The 18,138-nt window shown below is 43.5% G+C and overlaps 1 protein-coding gene across 2 annotated transcripts in view; it reads left to right on the forward strand.

Annotated features, from left to right (window-relative positions):
- The window catches only part of LOC121867580 (adenomatous polyposis coli protein-like), a 240,190-nt gene that overhangs the window by 4,103 nt on the left and 217,949 nt on the right, over positions 1-18,138 (forward strand). For both annotated transcript variants that reach the window (XM_042367595.1, XM_042367597.1), the window contains exons 2-4: positions 8,059-8,220; positions 14,540-14,778; positions 16,142-16,326. In XM_042367595.1, the coding sequence (XP_042223529.1) occupies positions 8,083-8,220; positions 14,540-14,778; positions 16,142-16,326 (562 nt within the window). In that variant the 5' untranslated portion in view covers positions 8,059-8,082. The remainder of the gene's footprint in view (positions 1-8,058; positions 8,221-14,539; positions 14,779-16,141; positions 16,327-18,138) is intronic.

Consider the following 18,138-nt stretch of genomic DNA (forward strand, 5'->3'; position numbering starts at 1 on the left):
AGAAATGCATCTATATTTTTCTGATGCATATGATTAGAGGGAATTCTTGAAAAATGTTAATGAGGAGACACCAGATAACTGGTAAGAGTAAGGATACAGTTTCTGATAATGGTTAGGTTAGAGTCGGGTGAATGTGAACTCAGGGATAAGACATAGGGCGATAGTAGGTAATGTGGACAAACAGCTGATCATATAAACAAAAAGAATGATGGGTGGCAGGTGGGTGGGTGGTGGGTGGCAGGTGGGTGGGTGCAGGTGGGTAGGTGGTGTAAGGTGGCAGGTGGGTGGTATTGAAATTTGGGTGGCTTGGAGTGGGTGGGTGGTGGGTGCCAGGTGGGTGGGTGGTGGGTGCCTTGAGTGGAGTGCAGTGTGGGTGGCAGGTGGGTGTGTGTGGTGGTGGCAGGTGGGTGTGTGGTGGGTGTGGCAGGTGGGTGGGTGGTGGGTGCCAGGGTGGGTGGGTGGTGGGTGCCAGGTGGGTGTGTGTTGGGTGGCAGGGTGGGTGTGTGGTGGGTGTGGGTGGGTGTGTGTGGTGGGTGGCAGGTGGGTGTGTTGACCTTGCCAGGTGGTGTATTGGGTGTGTGGTGGTGTGTAGGTGGTTTGGTGCCAAGGTGTGGGTGTGTGTGTGGTGGGTGGAGTGCCAGGTGGTGTGTGGCAGGTGGGTGTGTGGTGGGTGGCAGGTGTGGGTGTGTGGTGGTGAGGTTCTGGTGGTGGGGTGCTGGGAGCCAGTTTACCGAGTCAAGTTTCTTACGGGTGGCCGCCCCTCGGCCCACCTTTCTACTGAAGTGGGAACAGGTGAGATGGAAAGTCTCTCTCCCCTCTCTCTCTCTCTCGTGTTGATGCAGGCGTATGTAACCAAATATACCATTTGATGCAGGCGTATGTAACCAAATATACCATTAGTGAAATTAGCATATGTTCTGAACCAAGCACACCTCCTGGAACCACACACACACACACACACACACACACACACAGCGTCAACAATTCTGCTCCCAACTATACCGCCCTTCAGGATTTATTGAACAGTCTCCAAAACTGGGCCACCAACAACCATGTCACCATCAACCATATCAAGACCATGGTTATGCACATCAACCTCTCCTCCGACATTGTTCCACCTCCTTCCATTACCCTAGGTCCGAACACACTCCAGGTTGTAGATTCCACGAAGCTCCTCGGCGTCACCATAGACAACAAACTAAATTGGAAACCACACGTCAGTGAAGTTGTCAAATCCTCCAGTTTCCGTCTCCACCTCCTCCGCCGACTCAAGTCCCTCGGAGTTCCCGCACACGAGCTCCTCAGTGTATACACAACATTCATACTTCCCAAGCTCACCTATGCCTCCCCCACCTGGTCTTCCTCCCTAAATGCCACACAACGTAAACACCTAGAAAAAGTGCAAAAGAGGGCATGCAAGATTATTCTCTCCCCTTCCTACTCCACATATCAAGAAGCGCTCAACACACTGACCCTTTCGACTCTCACTGACCATCACCACGGCCTCATCTGCAAATTTGGTAAGAAGCTTCTACACCATCCCCGACACCGGCCCCTACTACCACCTGAGATCCCCTGTCCGAGAATTGCTGTTCGACACCACAACCGCATCCAGCCCATACGTGCACGAACTGATCGCTATAAGAACAGCCCAGTCCCAACCATTGTAAAAATTATCAATAACATGTAATAAACCAGTGTATTCACTCCCAGTAAACACTGCTCCCTACACTGTCACTATGTTGAAATGAACTGTAGTTTGAGCTTTTCCCCATCTAAGTTACTATATGTCTTATTTGTGTCACTTATGTCACTTGTATATTATTTGTAATTCGTAACCCATTCCCCAAATATGTAACTGTATATTTTCAGCCTTCTGGCTGCCAAGCTCTTTCAATAAACCGTTAATTATTATTACTGTATTATTATTATTACACACACACACACACACACACACACACACACACACACACACACACATGTGTTTGTTTCTACGCCATCAGCTGTACGGGCAACTCTCACTTGCTTGTTCATATCGTTATTGGTAGTGTGAGGAACCTCTTTGTTACACCCTCACCAGCTGTGTATGGACGCGGTTATATGGCGTGATAACTTCTATTGTTTACACTCATCAGCTGTTCTGTCAGGTTTCATCGTGTGTGTGTGTGTGTGTGTGTGTGTAATAATAATAATAATAATAATAATAATAATAATAATAATAATAATAATAATTAACGGTTTATTGAAAAAGTTCTGCAGCCCGAATGCTGAAAATATACATTGGACATAAATGACTTATTACATACGTTGGTGGTTAAACAAAAGCCTTCATTAGAGAAAGGTAAAGGAACATACAGTGAACATACAGATTAATGTAGGTGTTGAACAGCAAACTCGTAGTGTAGTAACTCCCTCCCAGATGGTGTTAGGAGGTGTGTGAGAGAGAGAGAGAGAGAGAGAGAGAGAGAGAGAGAGAGAGAGAGAGAGAGAATAGACTTTTGGATGACATCTTACAGAATTTATGGTCGAATTGATGTCTGCGGAGATAGCCTAACCTAACCTAACCTAACCTAACCTAACCTAGCCTAACCTAACCTAACCTAACCTAGCCAATGATTTACTCAGTTCAATCAAAATATACATTAAAAGAAAGTACAGTACAGGATGTTATTTATTTATCAATAAATTTTTTATCCTAATCTATCATTAACATAATCTAACTTAAATTAATCTACCATAACTAAATTCAGTTGACCTGATGTAACTAACCTAGTCTAAACTAACTTAACCAAACTGACCTGATTTAGCCTCACTGACCTAACCTAACTAAAGCTTCAAACACTAGAGAGGTCTCGGGTGCTCTGCGGTACCGGGCCACTCTGCCGGGGTGTAGTGCCGCATTTATCACCTCTCTCTCTCTTGTTGACATCATGGCGGGGGTCAGGTTTGAATCCCACAACCGAACCTCGAACCACAAACTCACAATCCTCGAACCCCTCAGTCCCGAACCCTGATGTCTGTACGGAAATTAACGCAGTCTGAATTTTTAGTTAAGGAAACATGATTTTTTTCTTATACTTTGTCATATAATTACAGGACAGAACTAATCATCACGTTTTGTTCAGGTGTTGGCATGATAGTGTAAAATAATAATAATAATAATAATTAACGGTTTATTGAAAGAGCTTGGCAGCCAGAAGGCTGAAAATATACAGTTACATATTTGGGGAATGGGTTACGAATTACAAATAATATACAAGTAACATAAGTGACACAAATAAGACATATAATAACTAGATGTGGAAAAGCTCAAACTACAGTTCATTTCAACATAGTGACAGTGTAAGGAGCAGTGTTTACTGGGAGTGAATACACTGATTTATTACAAGTTATTGATAATTTTTACAATGGGTGGGACTGGGCTGTTCTTATAGCGATCAGTTCGTGCACGTATGGGCTGGATGCGGTTGTGTGTGTGTGTGTAAAGACCGAAAAATCATTGTCATGCTACTTATCGACTTTACAACTCATATAAAAATTCAGACGTCATGTTGTATAATGGTAAGAAATTTATGTCCAATATTGACGTCATATATTTTTGTGGGATTACGACATCATATATTGCGACGGTGATGCCTTTTTTTTTTTTTTTTTTTTATTGTGCACTCCTACATCCTTGTGCAGGTGAAGCGCAGAAGCGTTTACAGCGCCCAACAGGGAAGCATCTAAGTTCATGCTTGCCTTTATGTCTCATGAGTTAAGGGCAAGTAATAAAGGTGTAAGGTATGGAGGGTCAGGGAGGGTGGATGGGGTTGAGGTCAGGGAGGATGGGGTCAGGTAGGTTGGGTTGAGAAGGAGGAATGGAGGTCAGGGAGGGATGGGTGGGGTCGAGGAGGGTTGAGGATGGGGTCAGGTAGGAGTAGGTTGGGTTGAGAAGGAGGAATGGAGGTCAGGGAGGGATGGGTGGGGTTGAGAATGAAGGATGGGGTCAGGGAGGGTGGATGGGGTTGAGGATGAAGGATGGGGTCAGGGAGGGTGGATGGGTTGAGGAGGGTGGAGGGGGGGGTCGGGGGACCATTTGAGGTTTTGAAAGGGTGTGGTTGGTCCAAGTGATTGATCTTGGCTGTTCCAGTGCCCTCGTGACATTGATTTATACGTTCTCCAGGGGCACCTTGTGTCTCCTAGGGGCGTCCTCCTCGTCTCTCTATACAGGGGTCTCCAGGGGGGCGTTTCGTTTCTCCTAGTCTCCTTTTCTTTTTGAGCAGACCCTCGACCCTTGTAGAGAGAGAGAGAGATGTCTTGTAGAATTAAAAACTAATCCAACAAATCTCATGATTCTCCTACCACTACTTAAATCCTCCTCCTCCTCCTCCTCCTCCTCCTCCTCCTCCTCCTCCTCCTCCTCCTCTTTCTCCTTATTCTCCTTTCTACCTGCCTTCCTCCTTCCCTCCTCATCCTTTTCCTCTAACCCTCCTTCTCTTTCTCTGTATTCTTATTCTTTTTATTATACCCTCCTCTTCCGTCCTTCCATCCCTTCTCTTCCTCCTCCTCCTCCTCCTCCTCCTCCTCCTCCTCCTCCTCCCCTCCTCTCTGTATTCGTGTCGGAGCTTGCATGATTTAAACTCTTTCACGGCCGGAATTTAAAGCTGAGGTATTTAGGGTAAGCTGCTGTGTGGAGGTAATAAATTATAGTAATAGATCCCTTTGGGGGTGAATCTTCAGGGGGGTTAATCTTCAGCGGGGTTAATCTTCAGGGGGTTAATCTTCAGGGGGGTTAATATCTTCAGGGGGTAAATCTTCAGGGGGTGTATCTCTTGGGGTAAATATTTTTGTTTACCCAAATGATAATCTCGTCTACATTATTTGCATGTTTACTTGGATTTGAGAGATATCCCATCATATGTGTAACTATGAACCTTAAATTATTATACTTCTACTCTAAAAGACGTAAGTTGATCTTGAATTGGACTTAGCTGAGTTAAGCTTCTGATGGGAGAATACTAATATCCATCTAGCACGAAATGTATTATCAATGAGGTCAGGAAAGGCGGGGATTTTAGGCTGTCTGCTCGAAGCTATAAAGTGTAACTGCCTGAGAAAAATCGTCCCCCTGCAGCGGCTTATGTTGTGAAATTGTATAGAATATATGTAGCAGTCTCATAAGGTCGCCCCACTGAGGACAACATTGGTGCCTGGAGTGGTGGGACAGCGCCCTTAGAAATGAATAACAAAGTCGTGTATGTATTTATGAACAAATCCCGGTAAACGAAATATAAACCGTCTGGCAATTATTCATTTAGCTTTGCAATATGGAGGTCGTTTGTCACAGGTGGGATGTAATAGCGGTTATAATTTCATCCCCTTTGCTGTGCCTCGCCTCATGGATGACAATATTGAAACATGGAGCATTGGGACGACGCCTTCTATGTTCCAATATTGTCCTCGATATTGGTAGCGTATATGAGTCTCCTCCCTAAAGCTAGGGGGTCGGTTAGACTGTGATGATTCAGTGTTTCCTCTTTGACGACCGCTGACCTCTGACGACATTCGGTCATATCTATCGTGTATTTTCTGTTGTATATCATTATTTTACTTTATTTTATACAGTCTAATGATATGTAAGTATAATTAAGGGTTTTATTAAACTTGGTATAGATGTCTTGAATAAAGACGAAAGCTAAGGTGCCCCGTTGTTTCCATTTTCCCCGTGTGATTTTATCAAGATTTATCTTATCCACGTTTTCATTTTGGATCTACATGAAATATATATATATATATATATATATATATATATATATATATATATATATATATATATATATATATATATATATATATATATATATATATATACTGTATATATATATATAACACCAAAGAGGTTCACTTGGATAAAAAGGTCGAGAAAGAAAATTAATGTCACCGTAAAGAGAAATGAGACTCGGGGATAACTTAATCCACTCCTGGGGCTGGTGGATAAACTGACTTGAGATGCTGAGTAAAGTTTAATGGATTAAGGCTGTTGGGTGCCACCATCGCCTTCCTTAATTAGGTCACCACCATCAGTACCACCAATCCACCACCACTACTACTACTACTACCACTAGTCCACCGCCACTACTACCACTAGTCCACCGTCACTACTACCACCAGTCCACCACCATTACCACCAACAGTCACCACCACACCAATCCCCACCACCACCACCACCACCAATCCCCCACCGCCACCAATCCCCACCACCACCACCACCAATCCCCACCACCACCACCACCAATCCCCCCACCACCACCACCACCAATCCACCACCACCACTACCATTCCATCACCACTACCACCACCCTCTTTGGGCCTCCTTCACTACACTACACGTGAGATTCTTTGAGTTAGTCCTCCAACAGAGTACGGCTTTTTGAGCCCCTCCGTTTTCTTTGACGGGATGGTCGGGGGTGTTAGTGAAAATTCGTGTTTAGTCAAGCTTTTAATGTATGGTCTCTCTCTCTCTCTCTCTCTCTCTCTCTCTCTCTCTCTCTCTTTCTCTCTCTCTCGTGTTTAGTCAAGCTTTTAATGTATAGTTTTATGTTGGGTCTCTCTCTCTCTCTCTCTCTCTCTCGTGTTTAGTCAAGCTTTTAATGTATGGTTTTATGTTGGGTTTCTCTCTCTCTCTCTCTCTCTCTCTCTCTCTCTCTCTCTCTCTCTCTCTCTCTCTCTCGTGTTTAGTCAAGCTTTTAATGTATGGTTTATGTTGGGTTTCTCTCTCTCTCTCTCTCCCTCTCTCTCTCTCTCTCTCTCTCTCTCTCTCTCTCTCTCTCTCTCTCTCTCTCTCGTGTTGAGTCAAAGCTTTTAATGTATGGTTTATGTTGGGTTTCTCTCTCTCTCTCTCTCTCTCTCTCTCTCTCTCTCTCTCTCTCTCTCTCTCTCTCGTGTTGAGTCAAGCTTTTAATGTATGGTTTATGTTGGGTTTCTCTCTCTCTCTCTCTCTCTCTCTCTCTCTCTCTCTCTCTCTCTCTCTCTCTCTCTCTCTCTCTCTCTCTCGTGTTGAGTCAAGCTTTTAATGTATGGTTTTATGTTGGGTTTCTCTCTCTCTCTCTCTCTCTCTCTCTCTCTCTCTCTCTCTCTCTCTCTCTCTCTCTCTCTCTCTCTCTCTCTCTCTCTCTCGTGTTGAGTCAAGCTTTTAATGTAGGTTTATGTTGGGTTTCTCTCTCTCTCTCTCTCTCTCTCTCTCTCTCTCTCTCTCTCTCTCTCTCTCTCTCTCTCTCTCTCTCTCTCTCTCTCTCTCTCTCTCTCTCTCATAATTTTTAATTGTTGATGAACGAGTGTATTACTAATCTTGTTACGCGTTTAAAGACCTTTGTTGTTTATGTACAGTGATAACAACAACAGATGCTCCCGGGGTTAGAGAGAGCCTCACCTCCACCTGGGATCTCTCCTCAACAGATGCTCCCGGGGTTAGAGAGAGCCTCACCTTCACACCTGGGATCTTTCACTCTCCTCACTTTGGAAGTCTCTGTTTACTTTGTCACTAATTTCGGTCTGAGTGTTGGACTTGGGTGTCTTGGGTGTTGGACTTGGTGTGGACATTGGAATTAGACAGTGTTGGTCAGGCGTGTGTGGTGGTAGGGAGGGCGCTACTGGTGAGAGAGAGGGGGTGGAGAGGAGCGGAATTCATGATGTAAAAACAACTCGGTGCATTTTGCCAGTATGAATATGTGACCCGGAGATAGTGTACAGTAATAATGGAATAATCATTGTTGTTGTAGGAATTATACATCTGGCAGCTCCGATACGAACAGTTTTGGGGTAAAATTATCTGTTTTTCCAATCAGTGGAGAAGGATGTGCATTAACACTGTATATTATTATTATTATTATTATTATTATTATTATTATTATTATTATTATTTGATATGAATCATAGTATCTTAGCTAGAATAATATTTGTGTTTATTTAAGGAAGATGAAATGTCGAGTTTTTATTAAATTTTGTGAGATAACTTGGTCCCGTGTATGGCAGAGTCACCCGTCAAGACACCGACTAACCTCTTGACTTTCCTTCCAGATGGATGAGTAAGGTTGGGGAGACATGTCCGGCCCGGGAGGGGGTACTTCACCCCTTGGCCTCCCCCGCCCCGTCTCCACCCACCAGCTAGGTGCACCCCGCCCAGCACCAGCACCACACCTGCTACACACCAGTCCCTCACAACCCTCACTACATCACCAGGTAAGGCACATCTGTGTTCTATGTTGGGGATATAATACACGTATGAACTTTATATTGAGGTTTAATATATATGTTGGAATGTTATTACAATTATATGAACCTGTTAAAAATATCGTTTAAATATTTATCAGTGAGTTACTTCTGTTTATGTTTGGGGGTGATTCAAGATAAGTTTTATAAAAGCTTAATCATAGATGAACTCTAGTTCTTTAAGCTTAATACTCTCCCTGAAGCTTATATCTGAACCTCCCTTACTGAAGTTAAAGATGACGAGTCTTTAAGAATAAAAAGCAAACTACCAAACTGACAGAAGAGGTAACTGAACCTAACCTAGATATTGTCAGTTTTGTCCACGTAAGGTGACAATAATAAACTGACACTACTATAGTCAGATGTAACTCCACCACAGTAGCTTAACGTCTCATCCACGCCGGGTCTGACTACAACAGCAGACGAACAAATGAACAGTATCACACGCAGACTTTTTTACTTCAACATAAAAAAAAAAATATCGTGAAGTATAGTTAAACCCCTGATGTCATACCAAGACACTATGATAAATAACTAAAATAAATTAAACCTTTGAATATAGAGAATCTGGTTTATTTGATCATCTGCTGTTTATTTTATTATCTCAAATACTATGTCAGTCTCCGGGGTCTTTAGAACAGATAGTTGACGCCAGATACGGGACCAAAACCCTTATCAGTCACGACTAAAACTAATTAAAACTTTTCAATGTTGACACTCGTGTTGTTTTTGCCTGGTGGCATCCATGCGCGTCGTAATAAATGGTTGGTCATGATGGATAGTTCCCAGGGGAGATTACGTGACATGAGAGAGAGAGAGAGAGAGAGAGAGAGAGAGAGAGAGAGAGAGAGCTGACGTGAGGTTCTAAATTACTCTTGTCATTCATAAATGTAGCGGGGACATGGTAATACCTCGCCTTAAAAGTTCGGGGTGTGTTAGTGGTGTATGGTGGTGTTAGTGGTGTATGGTGGTGTTAGTGGTGTATGGTGGTGTTAGTGGTGTATGGTGGTGTTAGTGGTGTATGGTGGTGTTGTTGGTGTATGGTGGTGTTAGTGGTGTATGGTGGTGTTAGTGGTTATGGTGTGTGTTAGTGGTGTATGGTGGTGTTAGTGGTGTATGGTGGTGTTAGTGGTGTATGGTGGTGTTAGTGGTGTATGGTGGTGTTAGTGGTGTATGGTGGTGTTAGTGGTGTATGGTGGTGTAGTGGTGTGTATGGTGGTGTTAGTTGTGGTGGTGTTATGTGGTGTGTGGTGGTGTTATGTGGTGTATGGTGGTGTTAGTGGTGTATGGTGGTGTTAGTGGTGTATTGGTGTTAGTGGTGTATGGTGGTGTTAGTGGTGTATGGTGGTGTTAGTGGTGTATGGTGGTGTTAGTGGTGTATGGTGGTGTTAGTGGTGTATGGTGGTGTTAGTGGTGTGGTGGTGTTGGTGTTGGTATGGTGGGGTGTGATGGTGTGTGTATGGTGGTGTTAGCGGTGTATGGTGGTGTGGGTGTATGGTGGTGTTAGTGATTATGGTGGTGTGTGGTGTATGGTGGTGTTGGTGGTGTGGTGTTATTGGTTGGTTAGCGGTTGTGGTTATTGGTGTGTATGGTGGTGGTAAGGGTGTATGGTGGGTGTTAGGGGTGTATGGTGGTGTTAGTGGTTGTGGTGGTGTGTATGGTGGGTTAGGGTGTATGGTGGTGTTGGTGGTGTATGGTGGTGTTAGTGGTGTATGGTGGTGTTAGTGGTGTATGGTGGTGTTAGGGTGTGGTGGTTCGGTGTGTTGTTAGTGGTGTATGGTGTGTTATGGTGTATGGTGGTGTTTGTGTGGTGTGTATGGTGGTGTTGGGGTGTATGGTGGTGTTAGCGGTGTGTATGGTGGTGTGGTGTTATGTGGTGGTGGTGGTGGTGTATGGTGGTGTTAGTGGTGTATGGTGGTGTTAGTGTGGTGTTGGTGTTAGGGTGTGGTGTGTTAGCGGTGTATGGTGGTGTTAGTGTTGTGTATGGTGGTGTAGATTGTGTAGGTGGTGTTAGTGGTGGTGTTGGTGGTGGTGGTGTGGTGGTGTTAGTGGTGTATGGTGGTGTTAGTGGTGTATGGTGTATGTTAGGGTGTATGGTGGTGTTGGTGTGTGGTGGTGGTGTGTGTATGGTGGTGTTAGTGGTGTATGGTGGTGTAGTGTATGGTGTTAGTGTGTGTATGGTGGTGTTAGTGGTGTGTGTGGTGTTGGTGGTGTATGGTGGTGTTAGTGGTGTATGGTGGTGTTAGTGGTGTGTATGGTGTGTGTGGTGTAGGGGTGTGGTGTTAGTGGTGTATGGTGTGTTGTGGTGTTGGTGGTGGTGTGTGGTGGTGTTGGTTGGTGGTGTGGTGTAGTGGTGTATGGTGGTGTTAGTGGTGTTGGTGGTGTTAGTGGTGTATGGTGGTGTTGTGGTGTGGTATGGTGGTGTATGGTGTGTTAGTGGTGTATGGTGGTAAGTAGTGTATGGTGGTGTTAGATGTGGTGTATGTGTTAGTGGTGTATGGTGGTGTGTTAGTGGTGTATGGTGGTGTTAGTGGTATGTTGGTGTTAGTGGTGTATGTTGGTGTTAGTGGTGTATGGTGGTGTTAGCGGTGTGGTGGCGTTAGGTGTATGGTGGTGTTAGTGGTATGGTGGTGTTAACGGTGTATGGTGTGTGTTAGCGGTGTATGGTGTTAGTGGTTGGTATGGTGTGGTAAAGGGTATGGTGGTATGGTGGTGTTAGTGGTGTATGGTATGGTGAGTGGTGTATGGTAGTGTTAGGTGGTGTATGGTGAGTTGTTATGGTGTATGGTGGTGTTAGTGGTGTGGAGGTGTTAGGGTGGTATGGTAGGGGTGGTGTTGGGGTGGCATGGTGGTGTTAGGTATGGTGGTGTGTATGGTGTATGGTGGTGTTAGTGGTGTATGGTGAAGGGCATGGTGTGTGGTATATGTTAGTGGTATGGTGGTGTTAGTGGTGTTAGTGGTGTATGGTGTGTTAGTGGTGTATGGTGTTAGTGGTGTTATGGTGTGACAGGTATGTGGTGTTAGCGGTGTATGGTGGTGTTAGTGGTGTATGGTGTTGTGAGATGGTGTGGTGTATGGTGGTGTTAGGGTATGCAGGTGTTTATGTATGGTGGTGTTAGGGTGTTTGGTGGTGTTGGTGTGTGGTGGTGTTAGTGGTGATGGTGGTGGCGGTGGTGGTAGTGGTGTATGGTGGGTTTAGTGGTGTATGGTGGTGTGTAGTGGTGTATGGTGGTAGTGGTGTATGTGTGTTAGTGGTGTATGTGGTGTATGGTGGTAGTGGTGTATGGTGGTATTTATGGTGTTAGTGGTGTATGGTGGTGGTAGGGTGTGGTGGTATTAATGTAGTGGTAGTGGTTGTGTATGGTGTCGTTAGCGGTGCATAATGGTGTTAATGGTGTATAGTGGTGCAACTTAACTGTGGAGGGCCATTGTGGTTATCTTCTCATACATTGTTATTCACTCCCAGGCGACACATACCTGTCGCAGCTTCCACCACCCTCTACCATCCTCCTCCTCCTTCCCTTCATTCTTACCGAGCCTCTCTCTATCATGATTTCCTTCCCTCTCCTTTCTCTCCACCGTCTTTCTCTTCCTCTTCTCCCATTGCCTTTCTCTCCCTCTCGCCTTTCCCTTCCTCTTCACCTGCCTTTTCTCTCCCCCTCTCCCCCACCGTCTCTTTCTCCTTATCCCTCCTCCCCATTAACATTTCTCCCAGGCTCTCCTTCCTCTCCCCCATTTGACTTTCTTTCCATTTCCACCTCCCATTTACACCCCTCTCTCACCCACCCTTGTTACCCTCCTTAGTTACAACCCCTTAGTTACACCTATTTACACCCTTAGTTACACCTCATAGTTACCCCCTAGTTACAAACCTAGTTACACCCCTAGTTACACCCCTTAGGTATACCCCTTTTGGTATACCAGTTACACGTTATCCCATAGTACCCGTAATTACACCCAGCTACACCCCTGATTACACACACCCTAGTTATACACCCCTAGTTATACACCCCTAGGTACACACAGTACACACCCCCTAGCTACACCCTAGTTACCCCTAGTTACCCCTATTTACACCCTGTTTAACCCCTATTTACACCCCTTATTTACACCCCCTAGTTTACACCCCTTATTTTTACCCCTAGTTACAAACCTAGTGCACCCCAAGTTACTCCCCTCGTTCCACCCCTAGTTACACATCCCCTAGTTACACACCCCTAGTTACACACCTAGTTCACATCCCTAGTTACATCCCTAGTTACACACCCCTAGTTACACACCCCTAGTTATACACCCCTAGTTACACACCCGTTACACAACCCCTAGTTACACAACCCTAGTTACACACCCCTAGTTACACACCCCCAGTTACACACCCCTAGTTACACACCCCTGGTTACACACCCCTAGTTTACCTCTGTTACACACCTAGTTACACACCCCTAGTTACACACCCTAGTTACACACCCCTAGTTACACACCCCTAGTTACACACACTCTGAGTTACACCCCTAGTTACGCTCCCCATTCTCCCCACCTACCAGAGGACCACGCCCCACTTGGCTAATCCCGGTTGGAATTAAGTCGACACCATCAGCGTGATTATGGAGGCGCGGGAGGTTGTGGTCACGACAACACGGTGGAAAAATACAAGCTCTTTAATTACTATACCTGTACTTTATACCCTCACCTGTGCTTGTACTTTATACCCTCACCTGTGCTTGTACTTTATACCTACACCTGTGCTTGTACTTTATACCTACACCTGTGCTTGTACTTTATACCTACTGTGCTTGTATATACCTACACTGTGCTTGTACTTTATACCTACACCTGTGCTTGTACTTTATTCCTACACCTGTGCTTGTACTTTATACCTACACCTGTGCTTGTACTTTATACCTACACCTGTGCTTGTACTTTATTCCTACACCTGTGCTTGTACTTTATACCTACACCTGTGCTTGTACTTTATACCTACACCTGTGCTTGTACTTTATACCTACACCTGTGCTTGTACTTTATACCTACACCTGTGCTTGTACTTTATACCCACACCTGTGCTTGTACTTTTATACCTACACCTGTTAGCTTGCTTTTTATACTGTGCTTGTACTTTATACTCACACTGTGCTTGTACTTTATACCTACACCTGTGCTTGTACTTTATACCTACACCTGTGCTTACTTTATTCCGACACCTGTGCTTGTACTTTTATACCTACCGATGATGAGGAATGACCATCGCGTGCTGTGTGTGTGTGTGTGTGTGTGTGTGTGTGTGTGTGTGTGTGTGTGTGTGTGTGTGTGTGTGTGTGTGTGTGTGTGTGTGTGTGTTAGTGCTTTATGAATGTACGTGTCTCCGTGCTGTGTGTACGTGTCTGTGTTTTATGAATGTGCGTTGGTGTTTGTGTGGATGTGTTTTGTTTTTATAAATGTGCGTGTGTGTTTGTGAGTACGTGTCTGTGTTTATGAATGTACATACGTACGTACGTTGTGTGTGTGTGTGTGTGTGTGTGTGTGTGTGTGTGTGTGTGTGTGTGTGTGTTTTTATGAATACATGCCTGCGTTGTGTATGTAACATGTCGTGTTTGCAGCTCTGTCCAGTAATTCCTGTAAATATATTCAATAAATGTTACGTTAGGATTGATTAGGTTAGGTTATCAACGCACTCATCAACGCATTCTTCAACACCACACTCATCAACACACTTGTCGTCATCAACACACTCGTCGTCATCAACACACTCGTCATCAACACACTCATCGTCATCAACATACTCGTCATCAACACACTCATCGTCATCAACACACTCGTCATCAGCACACTCGTCATCAACGCACTCGTCATTAACACACTCGTGAGGTGAGTGTTAAGATAATTCAGGACAGGTAAATGAATCACTTGATGGTGGGATGACTAATTAGGTTTGGGTCGTTAGTGTTCCTCCGGGTCACCTAATTGGTTGAATTGTTTTATGTTATTTTGGTCTGTTAATTGGAATTTTTTTATGTGAATTGTTAACAGTAGGATGAATTGCAGCTCTGGTTCAGATTATTGGGTGACATTCTGCTTGGCTCAGGTGAAGACTTTGGCCTTAATTAGACGGGATTTTGCTTTTGAATTTGGTGGTGATTGTATTGATTTTAAAGAGAAATTTATCCGTAAAAATTACTATGTTTAAGGATTTTACTGGTGAATTGAATGAGTTTTTAATTGAATTCAAGTGAAGAGTTTTGGGTGTAACAGGTAACATTGCCAGGTAACTCACCAAGTTGGTTGAACACAGGTGGGTGAGCTCGAGGCCAAAGCCGCCACGATGAGGACGGTGTTGTCGCAGCTGGTGGACGCTGACAAGGACGTCGACACTGAGGGCACAGTGGGTAACAACATCACTCTCGTTGACGGCGGCGGCTCCTGTGACTCCCCGCCGCCACTGCCATCTTTGATATTCGACACCCAGCTGAGTAACATGCCCGCCGGCCTCCTGGGCAGTGACCCCATCATCACCCACTCACAGTTCCACAGGTCAGTGCCACGCTTGTTGACCTAAAAATGACAGGTTCTTAGATAGTGCCACAGGTGGTCATTATCACAGGCGAGGCTGGAACTTTGGTCTGCCAGGATGAAAGTCCAGGGCAATAACAGCTCGACTACCAGCAGGACAAGTTTCCACACCCTAGACGAGACTTAACCTCCTGGTAGCCAACTGATTGTAGACTGAGATTCACATTCTGGCAGTCTGGGATTCGATTGCCCATTAAGGTATTGTTTTATTTGTAATGATGTACGCGAAAATTGTATATTCATTCACTTTAAACATGTAGAGCCTAGTTAAATTAAGTCAGCGGCCCTGTGTAGACACCCTTGCCAAGACCGACCATCATTACTGTGGCACGCAAGACTCGCGGTTTTCCTCGCTCTGGGTGACGACTACACGTTTTGATGGCTGTGTTGGTTGTGGTACATACAGGTGTGGTCGATAGTGGTGTGTGAGCTGGTCGGTTCCTCTTTCATGATGTATGAGAGTGGACGCCCTTGCCTGTGTTGTCTTTACTAAGTCATCTAGTATCACCTAAGACCTATTATTCGTCTGACAGTTCTTAAATATTTCCTTACATGTTTAGTATTTACTCTAGATTAAAGGAAACAGTTAATTTGAAGCTTTCCAAAAGATCTTCCTCTGAGTTTATTTTCACAACATGAGAGACCGGTTTACTTTTACTTACAGAGACAGTTACATTCTCCTGTCTGTCATAAGGCTTTGTGAACTGTCACTGTCGACGTCCACATAGGATCTTTACATCTTGTATTATTATGTCCCTCCTTCTTATAATACGTACAATATAAAGCTGAACTACGGAGGTTCTTTGTCATTTTATGGATCAGTGAGTATACATCACCGAGCTGAGCTGCCTTGAAGAGATCAGTCTCTTGTTTGTACCTCAAGTGGAGCATAATATTGTGAGGGATCTTTCTCTTGAACTCTTTAAGAAAAATCAAATTATTTAAATGAGTAAAATTATTGACTTCAGCTGATATAACTCACTTTTCATATGACCTCATTATGTCTAAGGCAAATTCTGAGGATGTCGGTATATTAAATTTATTACTATATCTAAAGGCTTGTCGATATTCCTCTACTGGGATGGAATGCGAATTAATTATTTCTTCTTTAACATAGTCATAATCATCAGTTTACTCTCAATTATATTATACACTTTAAGATGCTTTTCCAACTAGTTTTATCTTAAGTAACCAAATCCATTGTTCTCTAGGCCATTTAAAGCAAATGTCCTGCAACATTAACCACAGCTTTGAAAATAACACACATCTTGTTTGAGTGCACAGTCTTGTTTATTTACGTATTGTTTATTTTGGTGGTTTACAGGTCAGGCAGCCCCCACCCACTGACCAACAACACCACGCTGTCAGGGGTGGTCCTCAACAACAACCTGACCGAACTGACCAACGACAACAACAATGGTCTCAGCATCAGCGGCAGGAACTCCATCACCAATTCCATCAATGATTTTATCGATAACCAGGACCTCGCTGACTTTAACCTCAACACCGGTGAGTACTGAACTAATTACCATCTTCTTCTTCTGTTATTATTACTATTATTATTATTATTATTATTATCTTTGGGAATTGTTATGAAGTCTCTTGATAACTATTTGGCTGTATTTTAATTTTTCTTGGTATTTTCTGTTTTAGCGTTTGTCTGGTGCATTTTAGGACTCAAAGGTTGATATTTACAATCATTAATAAGAAGTGATAGTTCCTGAAAAGCATATTATAAAGTATTGTGATAACTTCATAGTGCAGAAAGAATTTGCTTCAGATAAAGTTTGAATAAGGAATAATCCCATAAGAGTGGATTCAGCTATCAGTGTTATTAAAATACCATCATTAAGCAAATCTGGTGAACGTTATTTGATATTTTCAGTAGAAGGAATGAAATACACTGAAATACTTTACATTAGGCTTCAGTGTGGTAACAGAAAACGAAATCCATTGGACTATACAGAAAACGTGACTCTGCAAGGGGTAACTGATCTAAAGGAAAGTTTTCTTCATCATATTGTCATTCTTATCTTAGAAGTGGCTAATTCGGTGAAGCTAATCATTGAAAATTTATTGCTTAGTTCGTGAATGAATTTTTTTTTTAGTTCAGTCACCTGTTTTTGTCCTACGTCAAAGTCATTTAGGTAGGTAATGTAATAGTCTGTACCTGTAAATGGTCTGATTGCTTTAGGAACACAAAATAATGGGTATTTATATTTGACGTGATCTTAGAATTTCGTATCCTTCAACTCAAAATGTTTTACCCATCAGATCAACCCATTTTTATCCTTGGAAGTCAATGTATCGTATCCTCAAACTGACGTCTCCTGACTTATCCATCAACTCAGGCGTCTTGGCCCAAGAACTCAAGACGTCTGTAGGTTAGTGTTATTATCTTAGCCACTAATTGACCTCACACTGCTGCTGGTCACTATAGCTACCTTAAGTTTGGAGTGGTTAACTAACTGATTTGAACTCATTGGCTGTGACGTCTCTGTGGCTTCCTTCACATAGACCGTGGCATCATTACATAAGATGACGTCACTGCATACTGACGTCATTGCATAAGGATGACGTCACTGCATACTAACGTCATTGCATAAGGATGACGTCACTGCATACAGACTGCATGCACTTTGATGTCATTTCATATACAAAAAGGCGTCGTTTCACAAGACCATCAAGGGGGGGGGGGGGTTATCATAGGGCCTCAGTGGTCATAAACAAAACCGATCCCTGACACCCTGAAGTCAACTGCCCTGATTCTAAAGCTTTTCGTGTTTTTGTGTAATTAAAGATGAAGGAACGTATTCTTATTTAAAGTTACGATAGAGTCTTGGTTCAATTTAGTAGCCATTTTGATAGTCTCTTGATACGTCGGTTAAGGGAGTTTGATTGGTCTTTACTTTATCTGTTAAGGAGTTTGGGAGGAAAATGTGTGATGATTAACTGTCTTAATACCATGAATAGGACTGGTGAACTAAATTATATACTGTATTGTTATCTCTCTCTCTCTCTCTCTCTCTCTCTCCCCCGTGTGTGTGAGAGAGAGAGACCAGAGGGATGCGGTAAAACACAGCGTAATTGTTTGTTAAGCCTCACAGAAAATTAGAATCCCTTTTATCCTGAGTTTTATTAGATTAAACTCTTTCGGTGTTATTTTTATTTGTCAGTTGTGTTTGTGAGTTTATTAAATCATTTTTGTGTGTGTGTGTGTGTGTGTGTGTGTGTGTGTGTGTGTGTTTTATTGCATTTGTGTCTTTGTTATGACTGTTTTATTGTTTGTCTATATTATTAGTTGTATTATGTTTGTGGTTT

This window comes from Homarus americanus, unplaced genomic scaffold, assembly GCF_018991925.1.
Source record: "Homarus americanus isolate GMGI-L3 unplaced genomic scaffold, GMGI_Hamer_2.0 scaffold27457, whole genome shotgun sequence".
NCBI classification, from domain to species: domain Eukaryota; kingdom Metazoa; phylum Arthropoda; class Malacostraca; order Decapoda; family Nephropidae; genus Homarus; species Homarus americanus.